Genomic DNA, 27023 nt, shown 5'->3' with positions numbered 1-27023 from the left:
TGATTTGAGAGCATCCAGTGTTTTTGCACTATTGTAGTTGATTACTTCTGAATACATTAGAAACTTTTTCTGGATATAAATAAATGATAACTTGAGGCTCCTCTGAAAGTTAATGGAAACCTCTGAGTTGCCTGTGAGAGGATTATGAGTTGCTGTGAGTGCAGAGCCTGTTAGTGAGAATACAGGGCTGCACTTGCATGTGGCTGTGCTCTCAAAGTTAACTTTATTGGGAAGGTAATATTAACTGTTTGCTTCATGTACCCACAGTGAGACTGACTGCTTGAATGTTGGGGGGCAGACCTGGTGTGCCTGTTGTCTTCTGCCCTCCTGGTTTGGGTGGCCAGTGCAGAGGCTTCCAAGCGGCCCTGTGAAAATCTCAATATTTTCTTTTAGTATTCTTCAGAAAGTCTGAATATTCACTTAATTATTTTAGCAGGGTGATGGACAAGTAAAGGTTCCTAGCCATTAAGAGTGGCATAAGTAGAAAGGGCTTCGTTAGTGTTTATTAATTTTTATTGTTATTTAATTGTATGTAGCCCTTGAACATGAAAGAATACCTTGTTCATTCATGATGCATCTGTTACGTGAAAATTTCCTGCACTGGGAAGGAAGGGGAGAAAACAATCCCTTTTCTTTCTTTTAATTGGTAAATGCCTACTGTTTCCAGCTATGCAAATATTAATATTGTTTTCTGTTTTTTTTTTCAGTGTGCCTCCTCCATCAGCTTCAAGTAAGATTTTCAAATTTGTTTTAAAAGCAACAGTGTTTGGACTGCTGGGATACAGCTGCTACCGAATAGGTCACAGGACAGTTCAGTTTGTTCTCTCAATGCCAGCAACACAGAGCTATCTTCAGAGGCTGACTGAGATGCCTCAGCAGTGAACAAGCAGTAGAGGCTCTCTGTGAAGAAGGTGGCTGAAGAAAGGGCGATGGAGGCAATGCATGAAGTGGACTGAAGGATGAGGATTCTAGTCAGACCTGATTGATGCTGAGCAACACTCAATCACTATATAATAAAAGATTTGGTACTGAAGTTACACCAGCTATGATCTAATTAATAGTTTTGATTCTTGATAGGTGTGTTGCATGAAACCAGATGATTCCAGATTGAGGTAAAAGAAATGTGTATCCAAATATATATATATATATTATATATGCATACTATATACATGTACACTATATATATGCATTGTATATAATATATATATATAAAACTGATGATGTAGTACAGGCAGCTTAAAGGGTGTGTGTTCATGGCTCCTTTTCCAGAGGAAAGAACAACACAAAGTATCCTAATCAGCTGCATCTCCTCTGAAGTTCAGGGACACTTGAGTGATTCTTTGCTTTTTTCTTAGGTATAATAATACCAAGTGTTTGTTTCTGGTGCCAGACACTTTTACACATAATTTAAAGGACATCTTCTCAATGTGTGTTTTATACCTAAAACATTTAGGCTTTTTTTAAACTTAAGAGCTTTCCAGAAATTTCAGAATTGTATAGGCTGTCATACGTACACGGCTCAAATTTTTTACAAGCCTTACTGAAGAACAGGAATGTTGCCTTTAGATTGCATCCCTTGTTACCACCACCAGTTGAATTGTCTTTCTCCTGCATAGAGAAGGTGTAGCCACCCCATCAGAATGCAGTGTGGTTTGTGTCAGATGTTTACAGGACACTCTGTTCCTTTAGATTAGCTTATTTAAACTATTATTTAGCCAAATCCTGCTGGTTCCAGTATTGTAAATTTAAGAGACTAGAACTACTGTACAATTTACTTTTGTTTCTCAGACCTTTCATATTTGGCATAAAAAGCCTGGAATTAACCTGCCCCTTGTTTTTGCTACATGAATATACTTTATTTATCAATGTAATTTCTTGGTGGATGAATATTTTAATCTATTTAATAGGAAAGCAGTGTTCAATTTAGTTTTTCAACCAAATGTAGCATTTTATTTGGATTACCTGCTATTTATATGCAGAATTATGGGTACTACAGACTGCTGTTACTTTCTTTTTTAATTATCTGGAACACTCATCCATCATCAATCTTTCTTTCTTTCTTTTGTTTTTTTAATCCTAGCTTCATATTTCATTGGAATTTTTTGGTTCCTTCTCTTTTTATAGGATTGTCAGTGATTGTAAAATGCCCTTGGCAATCAGCTAGTCCTGATTCAACAACAGAGATAACATTGTCATATCAAAGTTAACCCAATATATTTGAGTGGAAAAGTCCCATTTGCTCCTCAGGCTCATACACAGGTGCTCCTTGCTTAAAGTGAGGTTTCTATCTGTATTAATTTCTTTTGGGAATGAAAGATGGGAACCAATATGTGAGGCAGGAGGAGGAAAAGGTGATGTTGTGTTTTGTGTTTCATTGTGGTTTTTCAGTTGGTTCAATAAAGTCCAGAAACCACTTTTAATAGGGGTATATTTCCAAAGGCTTGTGTTGGAAATAGTTTCTACAGTCTTGTTTGCTAAAAGTATGTACATCTGTCTTCTGTACAGTATAGTCTTCTTTGAGCTTTGAAATTTAAGGGCCTGATGCTCCTCTCTGTGATGGCTTTGATTTTGCTGGGAGCTGGTCTGTCCATGCAACCTGATGCTTTTCTGGCTTGCTCTTTGAGAACTGTATGTATGAGTTCCAGTGCAGCAAATGATTAAAGTGCATGTTTATCTTAAACCTTACTGAATCTAACCAGATTCTGCAGAGCTCTTAAGGTGATGCTAGGTGCTCTTCTGGGTCTGGGCCTTACAGGTGTCCAGGGAATAAATCTTAGCAAATGAGAATGACAGCAATTCATGCTTCTAGGACACAAAGTATAAATGATAATACAGAAAACAGTGGGGGCAGGTCCTTTTATTTTCTATTTATTAGTGCTTAAGAAACCACCAGCCATCTCTAGCAAGAGGAGAAGCAGCATTTGTAAACAATTTATAGAATAGTAGAGTGACTGCCTAAATTTTGATTCCTGTTTTTTAAAAACATTTAATGTATTGTTTACAATTAAGCAGTACTATCTGAATAATTCTATTACATTTTATGTACATTTTTTAAAAGATGAAAGCAGAAGCTTAAGCTCACTCTTCTCCTGTCTTTACTGACATACCAAAATGTTGTTCTGTTGGTTATTTTCTTGAGAATATTTAGCTGGTAGAATTAAATATATGGATATTTTGCTTTAAGTTATCTACAGATTTTTAAAGTATCTGCAGCTATTTTAAAAGTTCTGTAGATCTTTGATATCTGTGCTCAGGTAATTTTACACAAAGGAAAACAAATCTAAGGTAAATTTTAGATAGGAGCCTTAATCTTGGGTGGGACTAATGCTAAATGATTGTCATGGAGCATTCTTGTAGACTTTGTTTTATGCTTTTTAGCCAAAAGTGATTACCATCTAAGGTGTCCATTTGTCATTCAGTTATACTCTCCAGTCACTACCTTTAGTCTATTGTTTCAATCTTTTTATTTTTTTGTTTTATTTTATTTTTTAACAAACCATATCAGCTGATTCTTCAGAGAACTTCTTGGAGAATTTGCAGTTTATCTTCCCACTGTTGCAAATTGGCAGATCATACGCATGCACTGTTTATTCAGTGGCACTGGAAAGTGATGGATTTGCAGAACTAACAATTCTATTAATCCATACACAGATTCTTGATGTTGTGTATTCAATGTGTTGTACTGTTTATATAACATAATCCATGGTTTAGGTCCATTCTTTTCTGTTCTAGTCAATCCTTTCAGTGTTAGCAGCATCCTGTAAAATTTAAGTCTATGTTGAATTGTCCCAGCCCCACCTCAACCTTATGAAGCCATATTGTATTTTTTTGGTGACATGTACATCTGTTTTATGCATTTGTACATGTGATGTAAATTTGAAGTATTTTTAACAATGTGTGCCTTTAAAGTGATTTAAAGTAAACAGCAGTATGTTCTATTATATAAAAAATAAAATATTTTAACCACCATTTCGGTTGAAGGTATTTATTTTCCTAATTAACCAGTATATTTATTAAGAGCAAACGCTGGTTAGCTAGATCTGGTACAGGATAATTCCACTACTTAACACATTTTCCTGGAGAACATTAGTTGAACTAATTACTTTCTGCTGAGGGGCATCTGAGTGTAGTGCTGGAGCAGGGGAATGAGTTTCTCCACCTACCCCATGTAACTGGTTAAGAGGAAGAGGATGAGTTTCCCTGCCCTACTGAAGACACAGGGAGACTGTCTGCGCCATGTGAGAACCTAAATCCAGAGTTCAGAGTTAGGCATGGTGAGTTGACTTTGTTGTTGTTGCTTTTCATGACTCCAGTGCTCAGTCTTGCAAGGAGCTGACAGCTGTAGTCCCAGTCCAGTAGAGCACTCCAACATTGGCTTTACATCAGGCACAGTCATTTGTACCTAAAGTGCTGTCCTCTGTTTGGGAAATAAAGATCCTTTAAGTGCAAAAGATGTTGAATCATGGCAAAGCACTTTATATTTCAAATTGACACAGGTAAATCAATATGACCATTACTTAAAAATATATATATATTAATACAAAGACCCTGTATTCATATATATGATAAGCTGTATTCCATACAGATAATGTATCATCTGTGTGTACCCTTTGTCAATCAGTGGTCCATCTTTTTTGATTGTGTGTAAAGCAAAATGCAGCCCTTTTTTCCTTGATCAGGCAAAGTTCCCTCCAGTTGCAATTGGAGCAGTGGCTGCAAAGGATTGCTGGTAAAACCATTTAGGTGGAAGAAAAAACTTTAAATACTGTAGTGCTGTGCTGTCCCTGGCAGTGGCAGAGGACACTGCAAGCAGCTCTGCTCTGGAGCAGTGCTGGCTCAGGCAGCTGCCTGCTTTGGGAGCGTATCCTTCACCAGCATGGCATTGCACACTGCTGGCCCATGACACATTTGAGGTGTCTCTTCTATACCAAATACTGAACAAAATTTAAAAATTGACTTTTTGAAGTGGATTCAAATGTCTGTGTTTCCACTGGAAGCTGTATTTCTGTGTGAATTGTAAAACATCTAAAAGGAGAAACATATCAAGTTACCTCTAAGTGCCAGGCAGTGGGAGCTACACGGGGAAAAGAAACATCACGTTACCACTTGTGTAACTCTTAAGATACTCATGTATGTATTTCCTTATTTCTTTTTAAAACTGAAATAAACTTTAATTTTAGACTTGAGTGTTTTAAGACTGACATTTTTGTAAGATGTGGGAGTTTTTAAGTATTGGCAGGAGAAGGGTCACTCATGTGGGTGTGACTGATGGACAGACTTCAGTAGGGGGCCGAGCCCATGATATAGAAAGAGGACACATGGAAGATATTAAGCACAGGACAAAAGTAGCTCCAAAGATATACACACCTGAAATCAGTCTACTGTCTCTTTGGGTGCAAAAATGCACCAGCTATGCATATCCTCACACCAGAAGGTCTTGTGTGTCTGTGTGTATGGGAGGACTCCAGGAACAGCTGGAGCAGCTCTCCAGTTCCCAGCTGAAGAAGCTGGCTGGGGGTTGTGTAGTTATTCCCTCCTTCCATCATTTGCCTTATGCCTGCTGCAGAGAGCAGCTTTCTGTATTCCAGGGAGGCAACAGCAGCAAAGATGGGACCACCCTTACCCTCACTCCCAGCAGAGAAAAGGCTGGGAGCTGGGGGATGTGTACTCTTTTCCATCACAAGCCCTTGTCCTTTCAGTCCTGATGCCTGACCTGGCTCTGGCTCCTCCTTGGTAGCTCCCTGCTGGGAGTGACTGTGCTGCAAAGTGAGCAAACACTTACTTTTGCTTGTTGGATGTTTTATCTGTTGGTTTGTGTAGGAAAAGCTCTAGTGATGACAGGGGCAGGGAGAAAGATGCACACAGCTACTTTCACTCTTGCCTTAGTCCAAGATACTTGTGTATCACAACTAATGCATGAGGGAAAGTGGAAAAAAATTATCCCAGCTAGGTGACATTGTTTCAGTGGTAAGATCAGTCCCTGATTCTGGCTACAGAGATGATGTACAAAATGGACAAAGTAATGAAAAGTGATATTTGACTAGAGCTGGCTGGTTATTACTGTGATGTGTCTCTGCAGCAGCTAAGCTGCACATCTGCTTTCTCCAGGGCCTGCAGGAGAGCTGTGTGGGCAAGCCTGGCAAGGCTGCTCAGGTTTGTACAAGTGCAACAGGGTTCTGGGTGTGCATCACCTGCCACTGGGCAGCTCCTCTCCCTCCCCCTGCTGCCATCACCATGTTGTCTCTCTGTTATGGTTACACCCCAGTTGGAAAGTACAATAGTAATAATTTAGTGCCATCTACTGTCTGCAGATGGTTTACCTGCTATGTCCGGCTTTGAGTGGAGGCATCCACTAGACCCTTCAGAGAAAGTTTGCGCATCTCGGAGGGGTTTGGTCTTGACGCACCACTGTGGTGGCTGCTGTTAATTGAAATAACACAAAACAGGAGCATTCTGAATAAGTTCTGACTTGTGGTATACATTCGTTTATCTTTTTTCTTCTTGTGGGTCCAGCACCCCCGCAACCGGCTGGCTGCGCTGCTCCGCCCGGGAAGCAGTTTCATCTGCTGGGCCCGGCCGCGCTCTGGGCTCTCCGGAGGGGCTGTGCCCATGGCCGGGCTGTCCCCACGGCCGGGCTGTCTGTGCCCACGGGCGGGCTGTGCCACGGCCGGGCTGTCGCTATGGGCGGGCTGTGCCCGCGGCCGGGCTGTCCCCATGGGCGGGACTGGCCGCAGCACCGCCCCCGGCCTGGCCGCATGGCCTCGGTGCTGTGCAGCGGCCGCCGTTTCGGCCCGCGGCTGCTGCGGGCGGCGTCGGGCCCGGCCATGCAGCGGCCTGAGGGCGGCGGGGGCTGGCTGGGCGCGCTGCGCTTCGATAACCTGGCTCTGCGCTCGCTGCCCGTGGACGCCTCTGAGGAGAGCGGCCCGCGGGCCGTGCCCGGCGCCTGCTTCGCTCGGGTGCGGCCCAGCCCGCTGCAGAACCCGCGGCTCGTGGCCATGTCGCTGCCGGCGCTGGCGCTGCTGGGGCTGGAGGCGCCCGCGGCCGACCCGGAGGAGGCCGAGGCCGAAGCCGCGCTGTTCTTCAGCGGGAACCGGGTGCCGGCGGGCGCGGAGCCCGCGGCTCACTGCTACTGCGGGCACCAGTTCGGCAGCTTCGCGGGGCAGCTGGGCGACGGCGCCGCCATGTACCTGGGCGAGGTGCTGGGCCCGCGGGGCGAGCGTTGGGAGATCCAGCTCAAGGGCGCCGGCATCACCCCCTTTTCCCGGTAAGGCCCGGGCGGGACGGGGCCGGAGCGGCCGGCGGGGCGCGGCCCGGGCGCTGTGCGGGGAGCACGGGGCCCGCAGGTCGCATTAGCGAGGGGCTGGAGCCGTGCTGAGGGTCATTCCCTGAGGCAAAGGTCGTCTCTTAAGCCCTCGTGGTTATTTGTTTTTTGTTTACCTTTGGCAGCAGCGAGTGTAATGCTTAAATGTCAGATCAGGAGGTGGCAAAGTTTTCCAATGGGAAACAAGAGTGTAACTGCATCTCACTGCATCATTTAGGTGGCACATTATTTCTGTCCCTGGTTATCCTCCAAGGATAACCCTGGTAATCCCTGCGGTTCCTCTCTTTGGCAGGATGCAGGCCATGATGACAGTGGGGAGAGCAGTGTGTAATTGCTGCCCACACAGATGGTATTTGAATTTGGGCGTTTTGGTTCTGCTGGTCCTTCTTTCCACTCTTCCCAGCTGTAGGAGGGAATAGTGGAAAGTCCCCAGAATGGCATACTGACCAAATCCCTGCAAGGGATGGGTATCTGCATTAGTCACATTAGCCTTTAAATATTTCAGATCATTTTTCCCACTTGCATTTCCTGTGTTTTCTGTTCCAGCCCTACAGTCTCTGTAACACCTTAGTTTCATGTATGTGGTCTTCTGAAGGCCTTCTTCAAGTCTGTGAGGGTTAAGGAAATCTCAGTGAAAGTCCCAGCTATGGTGGTAGCTTTGTAGGTCTGCCCTGGGCAGCTCTCCTGCTTGCCTGTGGCTTTGGAAGTGCTGGGAGTGTGGGCTGAGAACCACCTGTGTCTATTCCATTTGCTTAGTATCTATTAAATAAGCTAGTTTGTTGCCTGTGTCTTTGTTTTTATTTTTTTTTAGAGCAGCTGTTGTGCATGCTCATATTTAGGACCCCATTTCTAAATTGCTTACCCAGAAAGATTCAAAATAATATTGTTCATTATATTTCATTTAATGAAGAGGAAACCGTTGAGTTGATAAACAATAAAATAGATATAACTGTTCAAATGTTAAAAAATTTGTGAAATAGTAGTGCATCAATAGAACAAACATAGTTAATGATTAGAAGGGATATGTGTGCCTGGAAGGTTTATTCTGTTGTGTGTGCTCTTCATTGCAAGTTGGTGTGTCCATCTAATTGAACTTTAACAGAAGTTTGAAGGTCCAGCTTTTCACCTCTGCCACTGCTTTTTTGTGGGACCGTGGACAGAGTGTGTTTCTCCTAGGCTTTTATTTCTCTGCTGCTGCAGAGGAGACAGGAGTTGGTGCCTCAGAGGCTCATGCTGTCCGTGTGTCCCCGGCGCAGGCAGGCGGATGGGCGGAAGGTGCTGCGCTCCAGCATCCGCGAGTTCCTGTGCAGCGAGGCCATGTTCCACCTGGGGATCCCGACCACCCGCGCCGGCACCTGCGTCACCTCCGACTCCAGAGTCCTTCGGGACATCTTTTATGATGGGAACCCAAAACATGAAAGGTGTACAGTCGTTCTGAGAATAGCCTCTACATTTATAAGGTAGGAGCCTGTTTTGATGATCAGTTTTGTTTTGGTTTTTTTCCTTTAAAACTAAGCAGTCTTCTAAAGTGTATTTCCCTAACAGCACCGTTTGTGTTTCTTGTTCTGGAGGCTTGGAACTTCTTTTGCTGGGCTGTAGAAAGCTGCTTTTCTTGCTCAGCAGATGGGATGGGCTGCTGTCCTTGCACAGAGACAGATAAATACTAGGAATGCTGGCCTGGTAGAAAGAAGAATTAAGTTCTGCAGACTTAGGAGAAGAAATTTTTCGTGTTTATTCCTGTACAGAATACATGATTTTTTCTTTTTAATAGTAGTAGTAGTGGTGTATTATACCTCGGTCCTTAATTCCAGTTCTAATGTAAAGTTCTGTGAAAGTGAAGTTCTGTGAAGTTAAGTTCTGTGAAAATTCTACTGAGTTCTGTGAAAGTTTGGGGGTACTTTCCCTGCCTGAGAAGTGTATGAGGTTCCTGTTCCAGCAGAAGCTATTAGGCATTTCAGGAAGTTGCATTGCTTCTTCTAAGGTTACAGAAAATTAGAGGAAGGTGAGGTATGAGGAATATGTGCTTTCATATATATGTGTATATTTGTGTGCATTCCTGTGTGTTTACATAGCTGTAAAATATATTTGGTATGCTTGATGTACAGTCTAGTATTTAAAATAAGTACAACTTCTACATACCTGCAGGATACAAATTTTTCAGTAGGAGGAATTGTAAGGAACTTTAATGAGCTGGTGTTGAGTACTGGCAGGGTTGGTCAGTTCAGGTCCATGTGGATGTAGGAGCTTCCTTCCACCAAGTCACTGAGCCTCACACGTTCAGTGCAGGAATCTTGCAGGTCTTTTCTCTCAGTCACCTAAGAATTGATGTTAGGAGATAATGTGCTGTTACTGCAACAACAGTAAATGTTTTTGTTACATGCAATATCAAATTATGTTAATAGTATCAGATAATTCTCAAACATGTTTTTATTTTGAAACAGGTTTGGCTCTTTTGAAATTTTTAAGCCCCCTGATGAGTACACAGGACGCAAGGGTCCCAGCATGAACCGAAATGACATTCGAATACAGATGCTCGATTATGTGATCAGCACTTTCTACCCAGAAATCCAGGAGGCTCATTCAGACAACACTGTTCAGAGGAATGCTGCTTTCTTCAAAGAGGTAAGGAAGATCAGATTCTCTTCATAAATCCATACCAGTCGTCTTCAGGGAGTCCATCTGCAGGCACAGATGACTGGAGTCAGCTAGAACTTTGTATCACTCAAATGTCTGAACTCTTCTTTGAAGAAAGCACTCTCAGTAGACCTTATTGATGAAAACAGTGTTGATATTGATCTAACCAGTGGAAACAGTGTAACCTTCCTAATGGTAAATCATGATTTCCCTGCTTTGGGGGAGCTTCTGAAGGCTTGTCTCCATTTTCTGGGACTGTCTTAGACTGGGAGAAGGAGTTCTGGCTCTGACTGTCAGATGATGAGTTGATGGTGCTGAGACATTACTTGCAAGGCATCATTTTGTAAAATACTGAGATGCTGAGTCTCGTTTTCCAGATTATGAACAGGAATGTTGTCTGCAAATCAGTTTAACTTCAGACTTTAGAACTGAAATGTTAAAAGGCAGTTGAGCACTTTTATAACTAGCCAGCAAACAGTAATTAAAAAATATCAGTGTCTAATACTTGAGTAGTCTATGTGAAAGCTGTTGTGGTGCTTTGAAACCTGAAATGATCTGGTATGGACTGAGGGAATGGCCGCAGCATGATGCACTTTCATAGCAGACTGATAAGAGGTCAAAACCCAGACTTGACAGCTGACATTCCAGAGTTTGGTTTCTTGCCCTTTTTTTTTTCTTTACCACAACCTGTGCACACTTGCATTAATTCTGCAAAGCCAGCTGTGGCTTGGTTCACCACTATGTTCCAAAGAGTTTAACTCTTCTGGACAAGTCCTTTGTGTGTGGACAGTTTGGGTTGATGAGAAGAGCTGTGGCTTGCCACTCACTCTGTTGTGTCCAGCTCTGTAGTGGTGGCGTGTTTGCTTCCTGATGGCACAGAAATCATGGGACTTGGGGATCGTTGGATGTGTGTGTATGCCCAGTCCTGCCTCTTCCTGCTTTTGGCTGCTTTTCCTGGCCCAGTTACTACTGGTTTCCTTCTCCTTCCCCCCACCTGTATTCCTAGCATCCTTTGCTTGTTTCCCCAGATCCATTTTTTGTTTGTTGTGCTCCCCGTGCCACTGCCTGTCCCCACTCCATGTCTGTGCTGTCATTGCCTCCTCATGTTTTCTCTCATCCTTAGTGGAAACTTTCCAGACTTTCCTCCACCTGAAAATCACCCCAGTCCTTTTTTAATTGAACAAACACATCTATTTACAGGGAACTGCTGTCACTTCAACTCTATCTTGTTTTGTCATTCTTTCTGCACTGTGGAGGAAATGGAGAAAACAGTAAAAGTACATTGCATGTGATTGCGTTTCACAGCACTGCCTAGAAAGCAGACATCATTATCTGTACTTCTCAAATAATTTTTAGCTGTTTTCTAAATTTAAATGAGCATGTCCTTCAGCTGACAGTCTCATCTATACACACACCATACTTGCCTTCTGGTTTGTCTATCTGTAGAAAAATGTTGATCAAAAATAATAAAGGTTAAAGAGGATGCTGAGAGCTGTCTCTTCATTATCAATATACTCATCTTTGAGTGTCACCCAAGCTTTAGTTGCTTTTGGGCACTCTCATCAGGGGGATTTCTTTTCACCAGAGCCCTGGTGGAGTGCAGTGCATCCATACAAGGACTGCCTTACCACTGGAGTGCTTTCATCCCAACCCTGGTGGCCAGGATTTTTTATTTTTAAATTTTACATTTTCCTGGCACAGAGCCGTTTGCGGGGTGTGCCTCTCTTACTGGGTCATGGCCTAGGTAATCAGTTTTGGACACATGCAGCTGGCTGCTGGCTTCCAGCTGCCCCATGAATCAGCATTCAGGAAAGATGTGTAAAGTACCTACCATGAGAATATTGGAAAAAATACAAGTCTGTCTATCTATCTATCGATCTCAAGGTAGACCAAAAGGTTGTGTTTCATTGCATCATTTGTGGTTTTCACTGCCTGTCAGTGCAAGATTTGTCTAATTTTTCTTCTTTACCTGACTTAATGTATTTTTTTTTTAAAAGGTAGAAAAATTCTGGATTTGAACACAAAGGCATAGAAACATCTAATTGAACAATTAGTAGATTGTTTTTTGAACCTTAATGGAATACATTTACACTGCAGGATGGAGCAAATAGTTGTTTTGAATTTCTGTGCATTGTTAGCTGTTTGGGAAGAAAAATTATTTTATCTATGAAAATAATTTGATTTAAGTTTTAGTGACTGGCTATACAAAATTTTTACTTACAGCAATTTAGTAAAGTATTTGCAACTAGTTTTATTTAAAAACCATGTTAGCTTCTGACTTGTAGATTTTTAGTATTGTAGTTGCCAGGTGGGTTAATGTATTTAAATAACTAGAACTGCTTTAAAATATTACACTATTTATTTGAAGGATGGGGCACATGCAGTGATTTTATTCCATACAAATAGTTCTCAGTTCAGCAGTGGAAAATTACTAATGAAACATGCATTTGGTGAAGAATTGCATTTAAATAAAATCATCATTCTTGCAATACTTTCATTTAATCTTGTAGCCTTATTTCCACTCAGAACATGGAGACAAATGTTTATCAGTGCTAAAACCTGTTTGCACTGAATAGGTTTTTTGTGTCAGCACTTCAGCCTCCCTGTAAATCACCCCTACATATGAGGTAAACCAAAATACAACACTTGCTGATGTGATTTCCTGCCTGTAGTTACTCTTTAAAATTAATATTAGGCAAAATAATATATTACTATAATGACTACACTAGTATGCAAGTCTGATGTCAAACAGCTTATTTCAGTGTCCTGTCCCCAGAGCATTTGAAAGCTGTTCAGTTGACTGGCAAGTCAAGCATGGAAGGAGAGAAGTGGATGCACATGGAAATGGGAGGCAGGGGAACAGGAGGAGAGAGGCAAACTGTGCTTAAGATGTTTGTGTGCATACTGCCAGAATCTGCTTCCACTGGAGCTGTAGAAACATCAGTTCAGGCTAGGAAATACATGGATGTGTTGGAAATAGGTTGTTGTGGTGCCAAATGAACACCAGGCCCTTCCTTTCAGGTCACCAGGCGCACGGCGAGGCTGGTTGCGGAGTGGCAGTGTGTGGGGTTTTGCCATGGCGTGCTGAATACAGATAACATGAGCATTGTTGGACTGACCATTGACTATGGCCCTTTTGGCTTTATGGACAGGTCAGTGGGGCATCACTGTTTGGAATGTGGATATGTTGTTATTACTATACAGGACAATCGTTGTGTTCATGGTTGCTTTAATATTTTAATTCTAAAGTAGATTTTTGAATTATCTTCACGGCAAAGGAGATCAAGGTAGTTTAGTTCTCCTGTAATTCTTCTTGTCAATGTAGTTGCAACTGTGTTCACAGCATCTCTAGCTGTTAGACTGTTCTTGTAGCCTGTGGCTTTGGGAAAAGAATCAAGGTTTGTTTCCTTCCAATTTTTTTTAATTCCTAGAGCAGACTAAAATAATAAAAGTACCACTTCTCCCAGTATTGGTGTCCAGGTGTGTAGAAGAATGCTGACCATTTCTTCTCCTGTAGGTATGACCCTGAGCATGTGTGCAATGGTTCTGATAACACAGGGCGCTATGCCTACAACAAACAGCCTGAGATTTGCAAGTGGAACCTGGGGAAACTTGCTGAAGCTTTAGTTCCAGAGCTGCCCTTGGAAATAAGCCAACTCATCCTGGAGGAGGAATATGATGCAGAATTTGAGAAACACTATTTGCAGAAGATGAGAAAAAAACTAGGCCTAATCCAACTGGAATTAGAAGAAGATAGCAAGCTGGTGTCTGAACTGCTTGAAACCATGCATCTCACAGGTTGGTGAACAGCACTGAAGGTGCTTATTTAATAGCCTATCAGAATCTATTATCAAATCAAAACAAAATTTATATCTTGACCTTAAAAGAAAGTAGCCTTGTGCAGCTACATTGTTATCTGGGAGAAGAACAAAAAGCTGAAAATAATTACCTTATTGTGAGCTGTGGAGTAGTTGTTGCCTAATGCAGGGCCCCTGTTTCACATTTTCACCCTCACTGAGAGAACAGTGTATTTGCCTCTTTAGAATGGTGACCTGTACTGCTGTGGGAGGAGATAGAAGGAGGTATGGGAACTGCTTTCCTGCTGCTTTATTAGTTGCATTACTCATAAAATTAATTTTTTCAGCTGGAGACTTCACAAATATTTTTTACTTGCTGAGTTCATTCTCAGTAGACATTGATCCTTCAAAATTTGAAGATTTCTTAGAAGAGCTTACAAGTCAGTGTGCTTCTGTGGAAGAGTTGAAAGTTGTTTTTAAACCACAGATGGATCCAAGGTATTACTCTGCTTAAATGCTTTTGGTTTTTGCTTTTAGTTTCATTATAACCATAATGAACTCTGCATGGTATATAATATTTCACTGATTTTGATATTGGAAATGTCACTGTTGAGAAGATGCACCATGATACACAGCACTGACTTTCAGCAGTTGGCTCTTGAGTTATAGTTGTCTGAGCTTTTGCTTGGTCTTTTTTTTTCATTTCCTTCCCTGTCTCTGCTGACTTGAGGCAATGAGAGTGCCAAATAATGAAGTGATACGGGAGTATTTTACAGAAGAAATGGGTTTGAGCTACAATTCTGCTGTGTTCTGCTAGTGTACTCTCAGCAAAGTCACTTTCAAGTGCTGAAGTTCTGGCCTCAGGATAACCTTTAGGTGGTGTTGTCCATGTCCTGTTTGTTCTGCAATCCAGCTACTCTGAGCCTGGAAAAATAATAACTCATGTTCAACAGCTGCAGTGACTGCAGCAATTTTTCACCTTTTGCAGATGGGGAAAGCATTAAAGATATTTTGGGTATACTTCTCTCCCTTCCCCCTGCCTTCTTTAAGTAAGTGCTCCACGAAGGATGAACCCACCAAATTTTTCAGCTTTTGCTGTGTGTTGATAGCACAGTACAGAGATAGCTTGTATGGTAGAGATGGGACAGTATTTTTTAAACACTGCATTCAGGACTAGAGAAACATGAAAAGCAGGTATAAGTCATCATGATAGGGATGTGACATTTTGGAGGGGAATAGTACTATATTAAAGTGAGTGCTTGACTGATTTATTTTTTAATCCCAGCACCTGGATATCACAGATCTAGGCATATCAGATGTGTACATCAGGTCTCAATAGTACTTTATATAAACTCAGAAATCAAAGCACCTGGCTTATCTCTGCTGACTAAAAGTAGGACAATATAACTTGATATAATGAGTTGTCTATTTGGAAGCCAGGAGAAATGTTTCTTTTGTCCTTTGCTTAAAACTGCATTCACAGAGGAAATAAAAACACTTTGTATTTTGATATGCTGCAACTCTTTGGGTTTTTATTTTACTTTATCTATGCTGCAGTTATTAATTCAGGAAAAATAAAAGCTAGCATAGTTTTGCAAACTAAGGTGGAGCTATTGCACAGCACCAGCTAACACAGTGAAATATTAAAAGACGCAATCCTAGTCAAACCTGCAGCAGAGTAGTCTGGATATTGTTTGGAACTTATTACCAGAAAGCAGTTCTCATCTGTGATTTAGACTGGCTAACTAAAAAAATTAAACACAGTGTTGGTCTCATGGGACTTAAATGAAGTATTTTCCCCCATATCATTTAGGTTTTTATTAGTACTGGCAAAAATAGTAGGTGTTAAAGAAATAAAAGAAAAAGTAAAATTAGGATCATTTATAATAGAAGTTGTTTTGCTAATTACGAATTTCTGTTACTTAACCTCTCTAGTGAAATCCCAGTTTGTTGTGAATGTTTTTGTATCTACTTTGATTGCAAGGAGATGGTTCTTGATGAGCAGCTCAACTTTAGTATCTAACTTTGTTCTTTTTGTTCCCAGACAGCTGTCAATGATGCTGATGTTGGCTCAGTCTAACCCTCAGCTGTTAGCATTAATTGGAACAAAAGCTAATATAAATAAAGAGCTGGAACGCATTGAACAGTTCTCCAAACTGCAGCAGTTAACAGCAGATGATTTACTTAGCAGAAATAAAAGACACTGGAAGGAATGGCTGGAGAAATACAGGTAAAGTTTCTCAGTATTAATATCTCACTATTGATATTGTATTTCTGCATTTTGAGAATAATGTGCATGTCTCACAAAAGACACCCAGTCTCAAATACAGATTAGGAAGGTGAGGACGTCATGCAACTGGAGAATATTATCTACTGCCATGATCAGTGTCCTTGTTGCTGTGAAAGTTCAAGGTCATCTTTTTACTTTGTTTACTAAATTTTGAAGTAGTGTGAGGATGTAGAAATCACCTAGCATCAACTCTAGTATGAAAAGCGCTTCACCAGTGTTGATATTGATTCTGACATAGACTAATTCCAGTTGTGAACTTTTAAGTGCTCAGCAACTACAACTGACTGACCTCTAAGCATTCTATCCTTTGAAATTTGTGTTAATATAGAAAGCAAGTATTCTTAATCAAAGAGTAAAAACAGAAATCATGGCCAGGAAAAACAAATATCCAGACTGTTCTAAAGCCTAAAAACATAAGTGTTGGCAGGAGATTTCTTCTGTAAAAAAAACCCTGAATACAGCTTTAATTTTTTGTACTGTGTGGATTAGGGCAGATCTTCCCTCACCTTGCTGCCTGTGATTTTGTTCTCCAGCAGGTCTGAGAGCTTTAGCAAATACTACTGATAGAAAGTACCTCAAACTGCCTCTGCTGTATTGCATCCTTGTGCTTTTACCAGAACAGCAAACACTTTAACCAATAAACAATATAGAAATACTTGAAAGACAAGACCTGAATGTGTCAGTCATTGCAGAGCAATGCAGAACAGACCATATCCTGTGTCTTCATCTGACTTTGGAGAACAGAATTGCTGTGCTGTACCACTTCCTTGAGCTGTGTCAGGACCTGCTGACTGTCCCTAGTACTGCTTTTAAACTAAGTGGTGTTTTCTATTCTCTTGTCATGCTGCATTTTATAAACTGAGAGGATTATAGATGATGTAGTATTTTTTAAGAACTGCAAATGAAGTATTTCAAAACAACAAAATGTGTCCACTTCTACATGTGGTTCTTGGTAAAAACCAGTCGTTGTCACCTGCTTAATTTCAGAGTTCGTTTGCAGAAGGAAATAGAAAGTGTTGGTAATGCTGATGCCTGGAACACTGAGCGTGTCAAAGTCATGAATTCAAACAATCCAAAATATATCTTGAGGAATTACATTGCCCAGAATGCCATAGAAGCAGCTGAAAATGGGGATTTCTCAGAGGTATGCTGTTACTGCTCTCTCTCTCTAGGTTTGTGTGGATGTGTAGTGGTGCTGTCAATGACTGACATTATACCAGGCAAAATTTAGTCTGGAATCTTGGGCAGTAAGGGCATTGGGAATTCACTGCTCAGGAGATCTCTATTGTTTTTATTGTCACTGTAATTTTAAGGTCTGCAGTACAAACAATGGAGTCAAAACTCTGAATCTGAACTTCACCAGCTCTTGTAGGCTGACCTCAGGACAAAGCATGTACACTGCTTTTACTGTCCTGAGAGTGGCGTGGAAGGCAGTTGAGGATTAATTTACACTTGTTCCTTTCTGGAAAATGTTATCTTTTAAAATTTACAACTTTCACCTTCAGCATCTGGAACATTACATGCAGAATATGGGAAAATTAATTTATTTTGAGAAATTATGTAAGAATTTATATTTAATATTTGCATTTCAAGTTATTTGAGCCTGAGTTCCATACACATACAAACTCAGCCAGGTACAATTTTACAGTTTGCATCTTATATATTTTGTTCATCTGTTTAACATTTGGCTTGTCTGGAGTTCATGTATTAAATACAATACACTTGCTCATTATTTGGCATGAGGTTCTTCTCCATACCATTTTGCCTTCACTTCCTAAATTCTTAGCAACCATGCTGTGTTTTCTCTCTAGGTAAGAAAGGTACTGAAGCTTTTAGAACATCCATTCCAAGAAGCAGAAGGGTTCCAGGAGGTGAAGGAGGATGCAGAAGAGGAGGGAGCAGCTGCAGCAGCTGCTTGTTCTCGGGAGAGCAGAAGCAAACAATCCTATTGCAGCAAACCTCCGCTCTGGGCTTCGGAGCTCTGCATTACGTGATCTTCATAACTGCCTTGCTTTGTTTTTTGCTGTGAACTGAAGACTCTGATCCTCCTTCAGCAGTGAAGAATTCAGCAAGGCAAACATCAAAGTGCTATTAAGTTATTGAAACAACACTACATTTGGATGCATCTGCAGCAGTCTTCAGCTGTGCTTAACTTGAAGGAATTGTGGATCTTGGAACAGACCAGTGACAATCAACAGCCCATACACATCAGTAATATAAATGTTTAAAGACCCAAAGTCTTTCCTTTATCCTCACTACATTGCAAGTTAAAAGCAGTATTTTATCTTGAGGCAGGCTGAACTTCAATCATCCAAATGGAATTGTTGTTATGTGAAGACAAAAATAGCAAGTCAGGAATCTGATCTGTTTTTGTCTGATGTCTTAACTAATAGTACTTCTGGTATTTATTTACTGCTTTCTCTATGCAGAAACTTTTAGTCCTCTTTAATGGAGGAACAGATTCAGTGTTGCTTGTTTGAAGCTATGTTTCATTTAATTAAGTAGTTCATTTCTTCTGAACCTTCAGATTGGTATTTAATCCTTATCTATTTTCTGAGAATGTGTGCAGGCTAGAATTTGGGGGGAGCAATTGAATTTTTTTAAGAGCAGAATTAAGGGAGATTACATACATCTGCACTTGAAAACTTTGTGGTGAAGTTTATTCAGGTTCAGTATGTTTGCACACAACACCCATAAATATCTGCTAAACTCAGGAGTGCAGTTTGTAACCCAATTGCCTTGGGCAGGATCCATAAGCCAAATTAGCTTGAGCCTTAAACTACCCCAGCACTCAGATTCAGGTGTGTTGTGTATTTATTTCTGTGCTCCTAACAGAGTCTGCCTGTTTGAGAAGTGTGGCAGGTGAGGTACCTGCTCATCACCCCACAGGTCAGTGGGGTTCTTCCAATCCTTCTCTACTCTTGCACCATTTAGTTGGTTTCCATGGTCCTTGAAAATCTTCAAGCTGGAAGTTTGTCATTTAGGAACATGCTGTTTGAGCTGGGGTAAAAGATGCTGGAGGATGTGGGATGAGAGGAGGAGCTGACTTGCTCACAAGTTACTTAAAATGCTTCACTTGAGGTTTCAGGGGAAGGCTGGTTGCCATTATTGTCACATCATCGAAGTTGTTCTGTAGTTAGTTGTTACTGAGCTTTCTGAGTTTCTGTTTGAAGGACTGTTACAAGTTCAGACTCCTGAAAGGTTTGGTTTAATGCAAAGGCTTCTCTTTCCAAAGAGACCGCTGTCTCACACTGTGATTTATGTGTCCTTAAAGAAATTCTTCTGCTACCCCCATGCAAACTTGTTCCCAGTTTGGGTTGAATTGGGGTTTTTTTAAGTCTTCCTCAGTATGAGCTGTCAGCAGACATGGAGAACAGCTGGACTGTTGCTTTTCCAACTGTACTAATAGTCAGTTTGTCCTCCTCACTGTCACAGGACATAGGGCATGCTTTGAATGTAAACATTTTCTCTGTCTTGGAGCTGGAGGAACTGATTTGTGATGAGCTGTGATCTCTGACAAGCACAGCACTTTCTGTGGGATTTTTGAGTCCTTACAGAAAGGACAAACTAGGTGTATTACCTAGCCCATGGAAGAATGGTGTAGTTGAAAGAGGCCTGCTGGGAATAATCCATTTTTGTGGGATTTGGAAGCTTTCATTAAGGATTATCCTTCCTTTAAATTTGGGTTACTGAAACCAAACCATTTAATAGAAACTTTAAGAGAAAGTCAGTGCTGGGTAAACAGGATTGCATCAGGGAGGGAAAGTGTGCTGGCAATTTGCAATACACTTGAGACATCCCCTTGCAGAACCTGTGCTCTCTTACAGTGTGCCTGCTCCACAAGGGAGTAACAGAGGGGGGAGAAGCTGCTCCAAACTGATCAACATGACTGTGCTGATTCTGTTTCTCAGTTTATATCTTTTCTTTCAGGACACAGAGGGGAACAGAGTTTTAGAAGAGCTCGGTCCAAGCTTTTCCTTTACCAAAATGGGGTAAAAAGTAATGATTCTTAACCATGCCTAAAGTATCAAGTCTTTTTAACAGCATTCTAATAATAATTTGGGGGGGTTGAGTAGGTCTTTATTAATAGTAGTACAGAGAAGGAGAATAATACTATAACTGTGTGTTTGGACATACAAGAATTTGGATTAACTACCAAATTATTGTGCACCTATATTGCCAAAATCACAGAAGGAGATACTTTGGAATAATTTACAAGCAATTATCTTATCTTTAAAAGGGAAAATGAATCGTACAGTGAGAACTGCAAACACAGTGCTATTTGCTGCTAAATATTCTTTGCAGGAGGTCTTGCAATCAATTTCCAGGGTTGGAATGATTAATGCAGCCCCTTGGTGTGCCCCTCAGTAAAGTTGTATGTCTGACAGATGCTCACCAGCAGTAGAAACTCAGGTTTTCACGTGTTCAGCTGTGCTGACATCCAACTGCTCGGTTCCCCAGGGCATGAGTAACATCAGTGCTTTGTGTTTGAAGAAGCACAATGGTCCAGAGCCAAGTGGAATGCTTGTGCTCTTCAGCATTCTCATTTCAGCAGGTGGGTCATAGTTTGATCCCTGATGATAGAGAGTTTCTTCTGTTCTTGTTCCTGGAGCAGTGTGGAAGCAGGAGGTTGAGCAGCAGCACAATTATTATCACTAGAATGTTATCACTTAGCTCAGTTCTTCAGAGAGAAGGGAGTGCAGCTTACAGCATTTGGGAATCTAAATACTTAAATCATAATTTGCTTCTTGATTTTTACTGCTTGTATTTGCAATAGGTTCTGAAAATAGTATTTATTACTGGCCAAATATTCTGTTTATATAAAAACCATGGAGTTGTGCTCAAAATGAAGTGGTGACTCTTCCTATCAAAAGCTTTCTGTGGAAATACTTGATTAGACTTAGCCTATACCATATGCTAAGCCATGTATGTGGCTATACCATATATCCTGAAGTACCCTCACATAAAATCAAGTGGTAGCCAGATTAAAAAACTGAAATGAGAACCTGTTGGAGATGAGTCTCTGGATAGTCTCATGTGGTAGTGGGACTCCTTTCATGACTTGGTAAGATCTTACCATAACTCTGCTTCATGAGCTTGTAAATCTACAGTTGCAGAATGTTTTAATGTCAGCTCTTATTTTGGAATGTTGTGTGGGTTTGGAGTTTTTGTTTGTTTCTGGGTTGGGTTTGTTGGGTTTTTTTTCCAAATAAGTGCTACAGATTTGATTATTTTATTAAAATTAATTAAAATTGCAATTTTAATATTTTTCTTAATGCCTATTTCTTGAAAGTTTTACTGGTAACAACACTGATCACAGATGTGAACCCAACAGGAGGGTTTCACAATGGTGTCACATCCAGTGTATAATCACAAAGTCAGAATTCTAAATAATGCTGCCACTCCTTGGTTACATGGTTACATCTTGTCATTTGTGCTTCCTGTGTTGACAGTGGGAGGTGTTCAGTGTGCAGTGCAGTTCTCAGTTCCTCTCACCTGTACACAAATGTTGCATTTGGTCCTGCCACTTCCCCCTAACACCTCTCCTTTCCCTCACCCTGACATCAGCTGTGGAGCTGAAGGATGCAGCCACCCTGTGTGCAGCCCAGGTACATGCCATGCAAATCAAAGGACATTAGGGCTGGGATAAAGCTCCAGACAGACATGGGTACAGACTGCACCATTTTTGTTCGTGCAATTCTTGCAGCAGATGCCTAATTAACAGGGGAGCAGAAAATCGGGGAGAAGTCAAGTTTTCTAAACTAAGTGTGCAAAGTCTCTTTGTACTTCTAGATTAAAAAAAAAAAACTTACCCAAGGCTTCATATAAGGTAAACTTTGATTCTGTGTTTAGCACTGCCTATATAGCCAGAAAACAAACTGTTTTCCATTGTCTAGACTTCAAGGGATTTCTTTTCACAGCTTGTTGCAGAAGTGATAGAATTGCAGCTCTATGAATCATCAAAATCATGAATGAAAACTCACTTAAAGCAAAAAAACCCTTTTTTAAATGTGATTGTAAGTTTAAATGTTGCCAGACCCACCCTCAGGGTGCAGGGAGAGCATTTGTGATGAGGCTTTAAATTTTTAGCGGAATTTTTGAAAATTCCCTTAAAACCACAGCTCCCATACAGTGTCCACACAGGCAGCAGAGAGACACCCAGCTCAGCACTTGGGCTGAAGTTATTCTCTGAGTGGATATGTAAGTTCACAAGGTTGATGTTGGGTACATTATGGTGTCACTCTGTGTGCCCAAATCCATCAGAATAAGAGTGTGAGTGTGCCCTATTAGCAAATTCCTCTTGGAACTGTTCTGTAAGAACAAGGTAAATACATTTTTGGGTTCTCAGAGGTGACTTGGGCAAAGCACACGGGTCTTCAAGAGAGATGCTCAAACATCTAAAATGTAAAGTCCTGTATTTAAAACCTTCCTCTAGGCTCCCTGTGTAAAAGAAAAACCTGGAAATTGAGAGAAATAGCTCCTTTCCAGGCAGTGAGTCACCTGATATTAGCATAGACATCTAAATAAAACATGTAAATCATGCCTCAGAAGTGTCTTTTTCTCCACATGAACTATAAAAAGAGCCTAAACAACTGACTCAGATGTAAATGTCTGCAGTGTAGATGATCAAAGCCAGGTGAGGCATATCCACCACTGGAGCATGGGGAGGTGCAGACAGACAGACAGACAGACAGCAGCTCAGGCTCTGAGAGCACACACCACCAGCTCATGACTAGTTTCTCATGGTGCCTGTTCTGGTGGTAGCTCATGCTCCAGCATTAATGAGTCCTCCCCCCACCCTCCCACAGTGAGTTGCTGACAAATAATCAAAATAGTCTTAAAAAGTCAATCAACTCTGTGCCAAGTACTTGAAAGTGGAAAACATTTAGGAAAAAAATGTATTTACTAAGAATTATATATCTAGAAAGAAACAATTCTGCAATTTGTTCCTAAAACTTCCTAGTTGGAATGTCCATAATCTAAATCTTATTTGGCAGACCAACTTAAAAACACTTGAACATTTGAAGGAAGATGAAATAAGCAATGAATGACAAACATCAAATAAATAATTTAGAATCAGATAAAAATATTTCTTTTTTTTAACCTCTAAATGCTATTATGTTGCTTTGTTATTAATTTTGTTGGCTTGGGTTTTTTTTTTTAATTTGTATTCAACACTTTAAAAAATTAGGAAATTTGGAAATAATTGCAAATAAAGGGCTGGAGTTATGTAGGAGGAGAAACTGATGGGAGCTCCAACCCTGTAGCTGTGCTGCTCATTTGCTATGCCAGAAGCACATGAAGGCATCCTTTTCCTCACTCCTTGCACCCAGTGATTGAAACCAGCACTGCCTGACATCAAGAATCTGCCCTAATTTCAGACATGCTCCAGGATGGCTTTCACTGCACATGTCCATGTTTGCATCTTATCTTAGGACTGATATTCTGATGCCTCCTTTCCACCCCTGCCACCACTGGGGTTGGAGCACAGAGCTGTCCTGGGCCAAAGCAGCAGGATCAGCCCCTCGATGGAGCCAGAACAGGAGCTGTGCCCCAGCTCCACTGGGCAGCCAGACCTCACCCCCAGACCTGTCCTGGTCCCAGGAGCCAGCCCTGAAGCAAGGACAGTGTGGACACAGGGCCCAGCAACTGTAAAATCACAGTGAGAATCCACAGTCTTCAGGTGAGCTTTTACAAACCAGAGGAGTCAGCTGCTGCCTGAGGATTCACATGCTGCAGATATCTGCCCATACCCTCTGCCCAAAGAACTGAAATCACCTCCAGTACCTTCAGAGCTTTGCTTGTACTAGCAAAGGAGCACAAGCTGTGTTGCTTCCTACCTTCTACAGCGGCCTCTCCCATCCCTCCACGGATTCCCTAGAGCAGGGTTCTAAGCACTGACACTACTGGTCTGACCCTTCTGGTGACTTAGGATGCTCTTTGTATTCACTCATGCCTCCCCGTGGAAACATGAATTAAAAAGTTCGTCTTTCTGAAGTGACTTCACAAGTCCCTCTCAAGGATCATATTTAAGTTATTTCTCTTTTAGAACTCTCACGCCTCCATACCTCAGTTCTTGGAAAAACACTGTGAAATGCTGTCCCTGACTCAAAAAGTAGCTTACAATTCCCTTGCAGGAAAATCGTTTAAGGATGACAAATTACAGCAGAACCAAACAAGGGAGGGAAATGCAGAATAACTTACAAAAGCGTTCAGACGGGCACGGCTCGGCTCGGCTCAGCGGGGCGGGCGCGTAGCCGCAATTGTAGCTGTTCTTGGTGCTGAAGGAGGCGACGCTCCGCGGCAGGACAGAGCTCGGCACGGCTCGGCTCGGCTCGGCTCGGCTCGGCACAGCGCGGCACTGAGCGGCCCCACGTGAATCCCCAGCCGGTCGCGGCTGCGGCTCCGGACCCGCCCGCCCTCGCTCGGCCCCGCCCTCCCGGGCACAGCCGCTCCGGCCGGGGCGCGGTGCCGGCAGACGCGGCCGCGGGATCTCTGAGCAGGGGAAGCCGGTGAAGGCTGAGGCTGTGGCACCGGGGGAGCGGGAGCGAGGACAGGGACACAGAGGGATCACCGGCGCGGGCCGGGGCTGTTTAACGCGGTCTCCCCGCGGGTGCGGAGCCTCCATCCCCATCCCGCCTTCCGCCCGCCCGGGAGCCCCGCTCAGCCTCGGCCAGACGGCGCCACCTCGAGGGCGCTGCCCGCAACTGCACCCGCGGCGCGGCTCGGCTGCGGGACGGGGCTCGGGGCGGGGGCAGCGCGGCCGCGCGTCCGGCTCCGGACAGCGACCAGGCCTTCTCCATCCTCCCTTTCACGCCAGGCTGAACTGCTCTCCTTAAAAGGAACAACATCTTCCTTTGCTTTGCCCACGGCTGTCTCACTTAAAACATCATTGCAGGAAGGAGGAATTCCAAGAGCGCTTAAATATGTCCAACCAATGCTTCCACGATCATCTTTGTTGTGTGTTACTGCTTGTGTTTATGTTAAAGGTCTGCCCCAGGCACACCACAAACTCAGACAGTGTTCAATGGGTCTTTCTACAGTAACAGTGCAGCGCCAAGCAATAAGGTCCCAAACATCAGACACTGCTCCCAAAGATGCTGGGTGGGAACTCCAGTGGCTTCAGGACAAGACATCAGTCTGCACCAAAAGCCACGCCTGCACATACACACCCATTCCTGTATATTCCTGAAGAACAAGTCAGGTAAACAAACAGGTCTCTGCCTCCCTAGGCAACAAAACAGCTCAGTCTGCAAGCCACTTGCTCTTGCAATCCCCTTTTCTGCAGAACAAAAGGCAGAGAGTTAATTAAATACAGCACTGATAAGGAAACAGCATAGAAGATGTATGTTGCAACTGTCATTACCATGTTTTGACACTGACTTTGGAATCAGAACAGAAACATTCAGGTCAGCTTCACAGCTGGTATATTCTCTCTCTAACACTTATTTCTCATTCAGAAAAAAAAATATAAAACTATCTATACATCATAAAATAATCTTATTCAATAGTCCATAGTCCTGGCAACATGCTAGTCAGGCCTGTAGCTTTAAATAACTGTCCCCTCATCAGACAATGAGCTCCTCCTGAATATGGTTGACCAACCTTTTAGTCAACCATGACTTCAGGATCTCAAAACCAAAGTATTTTAATGCTGACTGCCTCTCTATAACATTCTCATATTATGACATCGAAAGTTCAATGGTCTCTTCTCACAATATAAGGGAAAAAACCAAAGTGAAAAAAGGAATATTATGCAAATATGGTCCTTTAGTTGAAAGCAGTAGTTGGAATATATTGGGAATTACAGCTTTATTTTGCCTCAGTGATGCTGAATTTCTGGTTTAGGTGTTTTAAATAATCACCACAAAATAAGATGCATAGTTTAAATTAAGGATAAAGAAACTAAGTTTGGCCCAAGTGTTCCAACAATCACCAAGTGCTTGAATAGTCAAATATTCTATCTCCTAATAGACCACCTTGGCACATCATGTTCTCTTCCACTGTGACTACAAGTCTTAAAGAAATTAGTTATATTTAGATTAAGAATTAATATCAGTTTGAAAATAAACCACCTCAAATAACAGATACTAATACCTGTGAGAACATTTGTACCTCATACCCATCTCTCAGCAGTTTTAGAAAGTATCTGTTAATTTATTTCACATACATGTATTTACATTGAGGGAAATTCACACCACTGAAAATACAACATTTACACATTCACAGATATACAGTTTTGCACTCTCTCCTGTGTTAAGACCAGGCACTCAGCTCTGCTATCTCTGCAATAATGACAATATCAATTCTTAGCAGATTAAACAACAGGCAGGTTTAGTGGATTTTAAGCATCATCATGCTCTGTGTATGGTAGTTATACTCTTCAGGCTTTTAGATAGCAGAATATTTCACTGAAGAAAAATGCCTCCTGCATGGCATTTGCATAAGCTTCTATAAATCATAAGCATATACACATAGTTTCTGTTTTACTGTGTTATCAGTGATCCTTACTCTATAGAGTTCAGTTATCCTTGTAATAGTTATTAAAGTTAATTCGCAGCAGAAAGTCCTCCAAATGTGGTTGGTATCCTCTATTTACAAGCTTTGTTACCACTGGAAAAAATAAAAAAAATAAAGTAAGCTTCAACTAAGATTAATATTGTAAATTCATCCTTGGCAGCATCTGTGCCTTTTAATTAAAAAAAAAAAAAGAAAAGCATAATGCAGAAATCTGAGAACAAATGTATATTTTAACATAAGGAAAAGTCCAGTATTTCTTTCTGGAATTATAAAATATTTTAAATAAATGCAAAAGGACTATGTGTCAGTTCTAAGTGAAAGTGCATTATTCTAACAAAGCATTTCCTTCTTATGTTGCTTTCATAGAAACAAAGAAATCACAGAATCTTTCACAATAAAGATGGTGTGTTCCTATCACAATCACAACTGACCAGGAAGCACATTTAGGTCCTCAGGAGAC

The 27023-nt window shown here is 41.7% G+C and overlaps 3 protein-coding genes and 1 long non-coding RNA gene across 6 annotated transcripts in view; 2 read left to right on the top strand and 2 right to left on the bottom strand.

The window, feature by feature from the left end:
* Positions 1–3969, top strand: part of TRABD (TraB domain containing) — a 31766-nt gene extending 27797 nt beyond the window's left edge. For all 3 annotated transcript variants that reach the window (XM_005481923.4, XM_014275969.3, XM_005481924.4), the window contains exon 10: positions 708–3969. In XM_005481923.4, coding sequence (XP_005481980.1) covers positions 708–882 — 175 coding nt within the window. In that variant the 3' untranslated portion in view covers positions 883–3969. The remainder of the gene's footprint in view (positions 1–707) is intronic.
* On the bottom strand, positions 3062–7389 carry LOC113458584 (uncharacterized). Its single transcript, XR_012580110.1, has 3 exons — positions 7188–7389; positions 6321–6420; positions 3062–4417 (listed from the first exon to the last, which is right to left on the bottom strand). It is a non-coding gene; the product is annotated as an uncharacterized LOC113458584 (long non-coding RNA).
* SELENOO (selenoprotein O) lies at positions 6666–21313 on the top strand. The gene is made up of 9 exons (XM_074539989.1): positions 6666–7264; positions 8578–8781; positions 9763–9943; positions 12977–13107; positions 13473–13753; positions 14100–14250; positions 15797–15982; positions 17030–17186; positions 17854–21313. Exons 1-9 carry the CDS (start codon positions 6681–6683, stop codon positions 18043–18045), a joined length of 2067 nt encoding a protein of 688 aa, XP_074396090.1. The 5' UTR covers positions 6666–6680; the 3' UTR covers positions 18046–21313.
* TUBGCP6 (tubulin gamma complex component 6) overlaps positions 18653–27023 on the bottom strand; it is a 30154-nt gene continuing 21783 nt past the window's right edge. Inside the window, exon 26 of the mRNA XM_005481926.4 lies at positions 18653–26656. Coding sequence (XP_005481983.2) covers positions 26565–26656 — 92 coding nt within the window. The 3' untranslated portion in view covers positions 18653–26564. The remainder of the gene's footprint in view (positions 26657–27023) is intronic.

This window comes from Zonotrichia albicollis, chromosome 4 (genome assembly GCF_047830755.1).
Source record: "Zonotrichia albicollis isolate bZonAlb1 chromosome 4, bZonAlb1.hap1, whole genome shotgun sequence".
Lineage (NCBI taxonomy): Eukaryota > Metazoa > Chordata > Aves > Passeriformes > Passerellidae > Zonotrichia > Zonotrichia albicollis.
The sequence above is the reverse complement of the archived record's forward strand: the minus strand, read 5'-3'. Positions and strand labels throughout refer to the sequence as shown.